At 40.5% G+C, this 12156-nt stretch overlaps 1 protein-coding gene across 1 annotated transcript in view; it reads left to right on the top strand.

The window, feature by feature from the left end:
• C1H1orf87 (chromosome 1 C1orf87 homolog) overlaps positions 1–12156 on the top strand; it is a 109075-nt gene that overhangs the window by 43155 nt on the left and 53764 nt on the right. The window contains 4 exon segments of the mRNA XM_059913533.1: positions 1783–1923; positions 3344–3427; positions 5404–5476; positions 7182–7333. Of these exon segments, the coding sequence (XP_059769516.1) occupies positions 1783–1923; positions 3344–3427; positions 5404–5476; positions 7182–7333 (450 nt within the window).

Raw genomic sequence — 12156 nt, 5'->3', positions numbered from 1 at the left:
TTGAATGATATAAACAAAGTACTCATACGGTACCTTGTAGAGAGTATGTGCCCAATATATGTCTTGTTATTATTATGCCTATTTTAGAACCCTCTGCCACTCCTGCTCACTCTGCCCACTCTAGAGACCCTCTTGAATTTTCTTTAAAATATTTCATGACTATACAGCATCTGTAGGTTGCTATTCATACTGATAGGTTATTCAATATAACTATCAATTAAGTACAGACACAGTTTTCAGATCCTTTTGATAATGTCTCCTTTCAATTACTTGACATTAAAAATAGCCATGTGATTCAATTTGTACCCAGGATTTTATTTTAATCAGGTATGGCAAGGTGACACATATAGAGGCAACTGCCTTTGAAAGAATGTATTATTTACATTTCCCAGTGAAAAGGGGGCATGCCACACCATGCAGGGCCACATGTAGAAGCACCAGAGTCAATCAAGAGGCAGAGGAGTGAGGGGAAAGCACAGGCCACAGCCTTTACTGGGGTTTCCATGGGAAAGGTAATGCAGGGCAGGGTAAATAGACCAGAACTGGCTGGTTTGAACAATTCCAGTGGGCTTTGGGCCCACTGGAGGCCCAAAGAGGGGCTGTCCCCAGTCTGATATCTGGACCTGGGTAGACTTAGGGCAGGGGAAATATTGGCTTGGTGTGTGAGAGTTAGATAAAGGAGGTGGTTGGAGATATGGACTTAGGATTGGTTGGTTCACATATTAAAGATGTATTAGCAGGCAAGCTGCTTACTATCTCTAGGAATTAGTTAGCCCTTGAAGGGGCAGTCTCCTCCAGCCAGCAAGGTCCCCAAGATGTCAAACCATCATAAAATACAGAAAATAAAAAACATTATTAATACATCATACACCATGGCATGAGGGAATGGGATTTTATCATTGACCCTTGTTCCATCATTTATTCTGTTGTAGCCTTTAATAACATTGCTCTTGGGGGTGTAATATTCTGGGTGTTTTAATCTCTTCTATTCCATTCTTGACAAAGCTCACAATTGCCTTTGCTGCCCTTCTTGAATCTGCTAATTGAAACAGCCCAAAGATAGCCCTATCTCTAATAATAGCCCTCCATTTGCCTATAAACACCTTATGGTCTACCTATTTTTTCTTCGTCACAGACACCTTCTTTATTGCACAAATGAAAAAGTGTCTAATTGTCCATTTATTTATCAAACTTGTGTTAATTGCATAATGATGAAGTTAATGTTGAGGTAACCTTTCTCTTCTGTGGGGATTCAATGACTCAATGACCACATGGGCTGAAGTCATTTGGAACTGTGAATGTGTTTTAAGTATTTGTTGACTCGGACTTCCCTGGTGGTGCACTGGTTAAGAATCCACCTGCCAGTGCAGGGGACATGGGTTCGAGCCCTGGTCGGGGAAGATTCCACATGCTGCGGAGCAACTAAGCCCGTGCGCCACAACTACTGAGCCTGAGCTCTAGAGCACGCGAGCCACAACTACTGAGCCCACGTGCCACAACTACTGAAGCCCACGCGCCTAGAGCCTGTGATCCGCAACAAGAGGAGCCACTGCAATGAGAAGCCCAAGCACTGCAACGAAGAGTAGCCCCCGCTAGACACAACTAGAGAAAAGCCCGTGCGCAGCAACAAAGACCCAATGCAGCCAAAAATAAATAAATAAATAAATAAATTTATTAAAAAAAAAAAAAAGAATTTGTTGACTCATTCATATCCTCCCTTTTTTTCTCTTTCTCTTCACCCACCCCTTCTGATCCTTACTACCATTTGTCTGTTTCTTTAAGATTCCCAACCAGGAAAATGTCTACTGCAGCTCTGTACCAACTGGAGACCAGTCCCTGTCCTATATCCATGGCCTCCCCAGGAGAAACCTTAGAGACTCGTCCTTAGAACAGATGGCAAGGGGCAGCTCTGACCAACCCAATGTGTGTATCCTAAGAGTTGTTGGGCTGTTTTCTATTGTGGTTGAAGGGGTATTATTTGTTGACTGTATATTTTGATGTGAAACAGATAATAAGAAGGTCTGAGCATGGACTGGTGGACACCACACTCCACATGTCCCATCAGCTTTCAAGGAAGCTTCCCTGAGGAGTTCACAGGCAAACCTCAAATGATTCCCCTGAACATTGCATCTTACTTCCCCCTTCCTCCTCCCAGATCCAATGGGTCTCTAAGATTTGTTATTCTAAATTCTCATATAATCAAAAAATTATGTAAAAGACAGATGATACACATTAAGCTAAAGGAAAATATCCTAAAATAGGAAGAAATACTACCAGTGGATAAATCCCTTGTGAGCATGTGTTGATGGAAAATCAGGCCAAAACCAATCTCATAGGTCTAATCTGAGGATTTAGTAGTATAATAAATGCAAATTACCTGGTCTCATGTTTAGCATTTAGTAGGTACTCAAATAAATGTTAGTTCTATCTCCTGCCCATCCCTAATCTGTGAAAATAGAATCAGTTGTATATTTATGAGAAGTATTTAGCAATACAATATCAACCTATTAGTATAAACTCTCTGAATCTTCAGTTCAAGCCACTTCTCCAGCCTGAGATCTAGTTTCTATCAGGACCTTATCTGGCTTCCCATCCCCGTGCTACACCCTCTACTGCCCTGGCGTTGTCTGCCCACCAGACCAGAGTCCCTAGCATGTCATCCAGCCCAGCAATGGAAATGATGACATTCTTTTAGTCCTTTCCTATGTAAAAAAAAAAAAAAAAAAGTCTTGAGTTTTTCACCTAGGTAAATAAGGCCTTGCCCCTAAGTAATCTGACTATATCTGTTGAATATATCTATGTAAGAGATGTGTGTGAGAGAGAGAAGCTAGAGGCTAGGTTATGCTGTTGTAACAGATTGCCCCAAAGTTTCAGTGGCTCAAAACAATAAAAGTTTATTTTTCATAATGAGTCCACCCCAGGGTCTTCTCAGTACCATCATCATCTTAGCTCCAAACCCATGCTGATGAAGCATCCACTCTGTAGGATTTTTGAAAGTGATGGCAGAGGGGAAGAAGAGAGACCTGGAGGGTGTCATGTCAGCAGTTTAATCCTCGGCCCAGAAGTAGCACATGTCACTTCTGCTCACAACTCACTGGCCAGAACTGGTCATCACCCTACTCAACCACAAGACAACCAGGAAGTATTATTTTACCGTATGTCCAGAAGGGAAAATAAAATGAATAGTTGGTAAAAAAAAGCACTACTAATTATTATATTTTAAAACCTGTTTTTAACACTTTTAATGCTAAAACTTTTCCAAATACATTTTATCTCAGCAGGCATCTTCTTTCCCCTACATGTAAATTAAATGGGGATGTTCTGTTTGATATTTAATTTTCAGGTGAATTATGAAAAGCTACTCTGGTTTTTAAAAGTTGCAGCTTCAGATGATCCACAGCAAAACAAAAGAGTTGAGGACAGCAAGGTGAAAGAAACTCAGGGTGGTAGCCATCAGAGGTACTTTTCTCCCTTTTTGTGGGCATAGTGTTTGTAGACTTCAAGAGCTGGCAGGGATTGTGGAGGTCGTACACTCGAAAACTTCACCTAATGCAGAATCACTTTGCTCTTCACCAACAGTTGGCTTCTGCTTATAGTTTTTTTCTCTCTTGTACTCAGGCCAGCGTAGAAAGTTATTTGCAACAATTACCAGCTTCTTAACGTCAAGCAAGTGTCTTTTTTATGAAGTTGCCATGTGAAAATGAAGAACCTCATTATGAAATAAGAAATGAGTGTATACCGGGGGGGAGCTCCAGTTCATACAGTATGATTCCAGAAATATGTTCAGTCAGTGAACTCCTGGGTTACAGGCACTAGCAGAGAAAGGTTTGAGGCACAGAAATCAAAAATTCCTTTACATAATCTCAAAGGAAAGAAATGACTCAACGTAAAAATAGGATGTGAGGAATAGCCTTAGAAATGAGGCACAGTAAAGCATGATAGTCTCTGTGTTCTCCACGAAAAATGACAAAGTGCAGTGGTTAGGAGCATAACTTCCATTGACAGAAGCCTGTGCTCAATTCCTGTTTCTGCCCATTAGTGGCTCTGCAACATTTGGCTGGTCACTTAACCCTCTCTGTGTTTCCATTCTCCAACTGTAAAATGGGAACAATGATAGATTTCCTTTCACTTCATAGATTTGTAAGAGGAACTGAGTTAGTCAATGCAAAGTTCTTAAAAATAGTACCTGATAGATAGTAAGTGCTATATAAGTGTTTTTTACTATTTTAAACTATCCTACCAGAAGACACTCTTTCCCGTTGCAAATAATGTGATGTAGTGGTTAAGAGCCATGGCATTGAAGTGTATCACTTCACTCTAGGAAAAAGGCACAGTGTCCTATAAAAATATCCCTGGGCCAAGTGATAGACTTGATTCCTTTCTATGATGTGCCCTTTTTGACTGCAGTACTTCACTCAACACACATTCATTGAATGCCAGCTGCTTGCCAGGCACACTTTGCTGAGCACAGTGAATTCAGAGATTGGCAAGGCCCAGTCTCTCCCTCAGGGGTAAAGAAAGTGATGCTGCCATGTGGGTACACCAGTCAACTATCACTTGGCGCAACTGCCCTGCTGAGAACTGTAAAGCCCTGGCAATATTTAATAATCAGCAACCACACTTCATATAGAACAGATAGTGAGATTTGTGCCCTGAAGGGTAGTAGACGATGCACCAGAACATATTGCCACTTATTGGCAGATATGGGTCTTACGAATCCTAGACAGAAAACTTTTCCTGAGCCCTAGACTAGGTTATATCTCTTTGCTATATGACCCCATAGCCCTTTCCCTTTATAACAGTCATTGTGCTTGTAATTACTTCTTTGACATTTGAGGTTAGGAATGGTATCTTTCCCGGCCAACTCAGTGTCCAGCATACTTCTAGCATAGTTCTTGGCACATGGGAGATGCTCAATAAATATGTGGAATGTCATTGGCACTCCAGTTATCCAGAGAGCTTGCATCACTTCACTCACAGGGACATTCGGATATCTACTGTGTAGAAAAGGTGCATAAAGACATCATTTTGAATTCATCAGAGAAGGTGCTGCTCTATATAAACCAGACAGTGTGTTTATGGAAGTGCAGGACTGATGACCTGTAATTAATCCAGGCTCTTTGTTGATTAATGTACAGCTCAGAAAAAGGCCCTCCCCGGTTCCATCAGGTAGAGCCTTATATGGGGCACTCTGTGATGTTTAAAAAGCCTCCAGCATCACCAGTGGCAGCAGGAGTGGCAATGGCTCTCATCACCTAAGTTGGACCAGATGAAGTAAACTCCTGCAGCAGGTTTTGCTACGAAATCCACCAGCTGCAGTAAATGGGTTCCATATAACACCTGCCCATTCAGTACTCCGTGTGCTGAGCCGAAGGCCAAAACCTTATGAATTCCTACCCACAGGAACTGGTGTTGCAAGAAAAGGAAAGAGGAAGGAAAACTTCTGATTCAAATCTTGGACAGATACATCAGATTGGTAAGGCCAATGTGCACAAGATCCACAGGATGTAGGAGCAAAACAGACTCAGCCCACGTCTTACGGAGCAGTCTACTAGGGAGGAGGTCAGACAGGAAACAACAGCTGAAAGAATAAGGAAGCAATTGCAACTTGAGGGAGACTTACTAAGGAAAAGAACAAAGAACTATGAAAGAGTCTCTCAAGCAGGGGGTTCTGGAGCAAAAGGAGGGCCGCCGGTGAGCCTCAATTCCCAGTTCCTCATTCAGGGACATCATATTGGCAGTTTGAAATCAGCCATGGTGAGAGTATTGGCACCATGAAAATTAGTAATGCTACAGATTAGGGCTTTATCTTGGAGAGCTAGTCGTTAAAGATTTACCAGCACACCACTGAAAGGAAACTGATTTACATGAGTGGAGGTTGGGGGATGTCATGGAATGTCCCTCTAGGGAAGTGGCACTTAAGTTGAGGGAGTGGAAATAAGGAGAAGCTTCACTGTGGAGAAGATAGTGCAGCTTGGATCTGGGAGGACACATACATATGAATGTTAAATGAGTAAACATCTCAAACTAGTTTCACAAAATAAATGACTATAACATTTCATCACCCTATTGTTTTTTTGCCAATTATTTAAAGTAACAATAGTCAGTTAGATACACTATTTTAATAACTACTTACATTTGCATGCCAGACGGTAAGTAAATGATTGTTCCCAAACATTTTCTGGGTTTTCCAGATACAAAGAGCAGAGTCGAGGATAATGCAGGAAGTTCACCTGGTTCAAGATTTCCTTCTATATAGATTCCCTGGTTACAGGGATCTGGTAGGATCTGCTTTGCTTTGCTTTGCTTGTGGCGATGGACAGTTTGGAAATTTGATTTGTTATCAATAATTATCTGGGCTTAAGAAAAGTAAGATCAAGCAGGAAAAGTAAACTACTATGGTCACTTCTAAGTTTTTCTAACCTGGATAAAAAGAGTTAGTGGATTACAAGTTTTGGTCTATGTTCTAGTTCAATTGGTTGGTACCTCTGGGAGAACAGACTGTGGGACTCAACTAGAGTGGAACAGACTTTAGTTAATCTATGCAATCTCCACATGTAGTCCCATGACGAGTTTTCCCAGATTTAGAAGGCCTTACTAGGTGGGTCCTCTCGTTCCACAGTATGTATTGGGGTGAGAGGTGTGGTGTGAAAGCACACAGCAGCTTTTTTTTTTTTAACATCTTTATTGGAGTATAATTGCTTTACAATGGTGTGTTAGTTTCTGCTGTAGAACAAAGTGAATCAGCTATACATATACATATATCCCCATATCCCCTCCCTCTTGCGTCTCCCTCCCACCCTCCCTATCCCACCCCTCTAGGTGGTCACAAAGCATGGAGCTGATCTCCCTGTGCTATGTGGCTGCTTCCCACTAGCTATCTATTTTACATTTGGTAGTGTATATAATAAGTCCATGCCACTCTCTCACTTCGTCCCAGCTTACCCTTCCCCCCACTCCCCGTGTCCTCAAGTCCATTCTCTACGTCTGCATCTTTATTCCTGTCCTGCCCCTAGGTTCTTCAGAACCATTTTTTTTTTCACATCTTTATTGGAGTATAATTGCTTTACAGTGCTGTGTTAGTTGCTGCTGTAGAGCAAAGTGAATCAACCATACAGCTTTGAGTGGATAATCTTTTCACAGCCTTTCTCCTGCCTCTCCAAGCAGTACTGCCCCTTAAGACTCCAACTCCCAGTCAGAAGTGAACCACCACCTGTTGGAGATCTTGAAGATGGCACTAAGGGCAACCAAGGGCAAACTCAACATGGAGAATCTCAACCGGAGTTTTCGAAAAGGAGATCGCTCGTTCTCTGGTTACCTCCCCCTACCCAAGGTAACCAAAATTAGATTTCAGATTCAGACATCTCTAGAAGGCTACCTCGGAGCACTAGGTTTATAGTAAGAAGACACAGTTATATTATTCACTAAGAATAATACATACTGAGATACATAACTGACTAGCTTTGAAAGTAGGAATGCATATATACTATGTAGGTTCTAGGAGCATTTATATAATGTAAGTTCAATATTTATTGTGTAAGTCTAATAATCATTTCCCAAATTTCAATCAACCAGGAGGAAAGTGATGTGCTAAAGAAAACAGAATGTTTACAGTAAAAGATTTCCTCTTCCTGTTTTTACATCTAATCCCTTATATGATAAATTGGCCATCCCTTTGGAAATCAAGCAATATCTTGTTTAATAGAAATTTAAAAGTGATTAGAAGACACTAAAATAAAAATTCAAATTAAAAAAAAAGAAGGCACAGTTATGATCTGTGTTCTGCCTGTGGATTACATTTCACAATTGTTTGTTTTCTGTGCCCAAGAGGAGAAAAACAAGAGAGAAAAGGAATTGTGAAATGTGCAGAATTGGTCCAGGCATTACTTACACTGGGCTATGTTTTACGCTAACAATAGACAATATGACAATACCAAATAATCTTTCACAATGGAAAACAAATATTTTTCTAAGGCCAAGTTTTCATTTCTAACACCCTCTACCAGCTTCCAGTGAGGTTAGCAGGTGGTACTCTGTTCCTTAGGGACACCAAATTGTAGGGACTGATGTGATTTATTGCTGACAGAGATTAGCAAGCTGTTTGGGAGCATTAATTAACAGTGCAGATATGTTTCATGAAAGAGGATCCAGAACCATATTAACTCATGTGTTGTCTTTAGCCAGACAAACTCCAGTCATGAGGTTACCTTGGATAATGACCACTGTTACTGCAATTCCATTCACAACAACTTTCCCCGCCAAGCTTTACTGAGTTCTTCCTACAGTGCCAAACACTGCACTAAATGCTCTACTTACATTAACTCATTTAACACTTACAAATAAGTACAAGATCTAGGTAGATGTTATAATGCCCATTTAATAAATGCAAAACAACAACAACAACAATGGAGTCTCAGAGAAGCCAACTGAATCTCTCAAGGACCACAGCCAACAAGAGGCAGAGCCAGGATTCAAAATACAGAAGAATACTGGAAATTGAGACACAGAATTGGAACTCCAATAAGCAGAATATATCTGGAAGGCTATATTTGGAAGGAGTCCAGGATACAGGAGTTAGAATTCCAGAGGACTAGAAGGAATTGGAATTTACAGACACCCCCCCCAAAAAAAATCCTATAGGAAAGATTGGAAAATGCCTTTCATCCAGGTAAACAGGGGTTAAGAATTGAGAGAGTCAGAGAATTCAGAAGAACAAGAGATGTTTACTAAGGAAGCAAGGACACAACATGCTGAAAATGGATTCTTATTCTAGGACAGAAGTAGCTTTCTCTGTGCTTTCATTTATACAGTAAACTAACCATGCAAAGGCAAAGCACATGATAGTGTGTACATGTGTGTGTGCATGTATATTGTATACATGAATATTAAACATGCAAGCCTGTTCCACTAGAAGAGGGAGACAACACTACAGGAGATTCCACACATCATAAATGGCCTTTATTATGTTATTGAGAAGATCAGTGGAAATTGACTAAGAAGAAACCATTTCTTGTTAGATTGGAAAATTCATAACAGCATCAGTGAAGCTTGAATGTTCTCAGATGCCCTGGTAGAATGGTGTATAAATGACTTGAAAATCAAAATAAATTTACTGAAACTCTTTGAGCCTCAGATTTTCCACCTGGAAAAACTGGGTTCCTTACCTCCTGTGTCTATTGTGAGGATTAAGCAAGATAAGTATGTAAAGGTACTTAATATATGGTCTGATATATGAGGCACTCAGTAAATAGGTTTCCCTTCCTTATATTAAAAAAAAAAAAAAAAAATCTGTGTTTGGTGAAATTATCACTACAAAATAGCCTAAGGAGGGAGACCTTTCCCAGGGTCAAGTGATAGCCACATTGAACGCTGGCCATCAGAGCGGGCCCTGAATGTCCTCCACCCTGAGCTGGCCCTGAAAGTTTAAATTTGTGGTTCATATCCAAGGAAATAGGGCACATTTTCCTTGAAGCTGGTCTGCCTCTCATGAGCCATCTGGCATCTCTTAAGACATCTGGAACTCACTCAAAGTATATTACAGTTCTGGGAGGCATGGCAAATAGAATTCTGTTTCCCCAGAACGTGAGACAAATTGAGGCCCAACAGACACTGGACACGGCAAGCAGCAGAGATTGCACCCCAACATACTTGTTCCTGGACACAGGACTTCAGAGGACACTGGGAAAGGCCATCTGAGTTGGAAGGGTTTCACAGACCTCCTTAAGTTTCTCACGAAATCTATGCACCCCGTGCCCAGAGGGGAAAAAGAGCACATCCTCATAGCCAATATTTCAGACAGTTCAGAGATCATCTGCCTCTTCTCAGATAAATAAATGCAGTTTTGAAGGGTGATCTATGGGTCTTGTCACTCGAATCAATGGCATTGTCGCCATTCTCAAAGAAAAGTATAAAAACGTATCTAATATCTGTCATCCTCATTCTGTGGACTCACTCATTCTGTTCCTCTATCACATTTTTGACACAATGATGGCTCAGGAAGAATTCCTGAGGCAACATGGATCCACAGACATTTATTTATTAACTTCCCTGACCATTATTCAAATCAGGTGTAGATTGAATAGTCTGTAGAACCTAAGAAGTTTCCAAGCATGCAGGCTCAGTTTAACACTTTTATACATAATCCATATTCTTTCATCCTCTTTCTGCTCTACATCACAAAGACCTCCCAAACTACTCGCAGACCTTCCTGCCAGGAGGAGCTGCTAGAACACAGGTTGCTCTACCTCTAATTACTCTTGCTTCATTTTCATGCAACTCTCTCATTATCATCAAGAGGGAGTCCCTTTACTTAGGGAACTGGGGCTTGTGAATGTGAGGTTCACTCCCATGGCAAGACTACAGCTATGACACTAGTTTACCAAGTGACCAGAACTGTAAATAAGACATTCTTCTGCAGTTTGCCAGGCTCCTTTTTTGTACTTAGTTGTTTCTATATCAGTACACTCTGCCCTAAAACGATAAATGGTTTCTACTAGCTTCAAATCATTCCCTTCTTCCAAAGCAATAGCCAGATTTCTGAACAATATGGCATGTTTATTCTTACATTCAACATATTAATCACTCAATGTGTTCTGTGTGATAAGATACTAAGGACAACAAACTATTATGATTTCAGTTCCAGAGTTCTCCAGGAGCTCAGGGAAAAGGTAATGTTTTAAACATGATACAATTCTATATGTAAAATGCAGTGATGGCAGTAAATTTGAACACAGAGAAGGAACACCAACCTAGCTTCACCCAAAAACTCCAGAGGAGATGATGCAAATACTGAATCTTAGAGGACGTGTGAATTTGGCAAAGAACTGGGGGAGAGCAGAGGAAGGGACAGGAAAGGTATTCTAGGTAAAAGGTGCAATGTGAAATGTCACTGAAGTAAGAGAGAACATGGCTAATTCAGGGAACTGTAAGCCATTTCATATAGGCAGGACACAGCAAATATATGGTGGCTGGGGACGGTGGGAGATGCTGCTCAAGTTGATGTTAGAATGGAAAGGAGGAACCTGTTTTTGAAGGGTCTTTCTAAGAAGTGTGAACTTTATCCTAAAGCCCCAGTGGAATCATCGAAGGATATTAAACAAGTGAATGATATGATCAAATTTGAAATTTGAAAAGAGCACTCTAATAGAATGTGAAGAATTAGAGGCAGAGAGAACCTTTAAAAGGCCGTTCCAGTAATTCAAGCAAGAAATTATGGGGGTTTAGACCAGGGTAGTAGCAGGAGGGATGGCGATATTAAGGAGATAGAAAAGTAGGTCTTGGTGACTTAATTAGACGTGGGTCCTGAATTCAGAGGAATCAAAAATGACTCCCAAGGTTCTGGCTTTAGCAACTTGGTAGGTGGTGGCACCGTTCTCTGAGATAGGAAACAGAAAATCAGTAGCTGGGGAGGTAAAGGAAAGGATGATGCATTCAGTTTTGAACATGTTGATGTAGGTTGAGAGCTTAAAGCTAAATGATTTAAGGGTCTTCAGTATGGAGCTGAAGCCTTGGGAGTAATTAGGATTACTCAAAGACATAATGGAAAGTGAGAAGGGAAGGTTGAGGAGGACACCCATTTTTAAGGAGTAGGTAGATGAAGACAAGCCAAGAAAGGAGACTAAAAATAATCAAAAGAAATATGGCAGTGGTCAAGAAAGCCAAGAGAATAGATTTATGGAAGTATGGCATGATCAGCGATGTCACATGCTGCAAAGAGATCTTCTGTAATCAGGACTGAAAAGTATTCATTAAATTTGAAACTGCGGAAGTTACTAATGATTTGGTAAACACAATTTAAGTAGAGTGATGGGGTAAAATGCAAATGGAACCATAAATAGGAAGGGAGGAAGTTGAGAGAGCATCTGTGCATCACTCTCTCAAGGAGCATTTTGAGGAAATGAATATTTATTTTACATGTCATTTCCTAAATAACGTAAATATTTTATTTACATTTGATTTTTTAAATGTCGTTATTGAACAGAAGAAACTATACATAGCCAAACATTTTCTTATTGAACAAGGGAAATCCTAATGAATATGGATTTTTAAAATAATCCTAGATAACACTAAATTGCCAGGATTTTCTGGTAGATGTTTCTATTGCTCTTCCACAACTGTCAGCAGTCAGTTCTTAGCAGCTATCAATCAATCTGCTTC

The sequence above is a fragment of the Balaenoptera ricei genome, chromosome 1 (assembly GCF_028023285.1).
Source record: "Balaenoptera ricei isolate mBalRic1 chromosome 1, mBalRic1.hap2, whole genome shotgun sequence".
NCBI classification, from domain to species: domain Eukaryota; kingdom Metazoa; phylum Chordata; class Mammalia; order Artiodactyla; family Balaenopteridae; genus Balaenoptera; species Balaenoptera ricei.
Note: the sequence above shows the minus strand (reverse complement) of the source record. Positions and strands in the feature narration are given on the sequence as shown.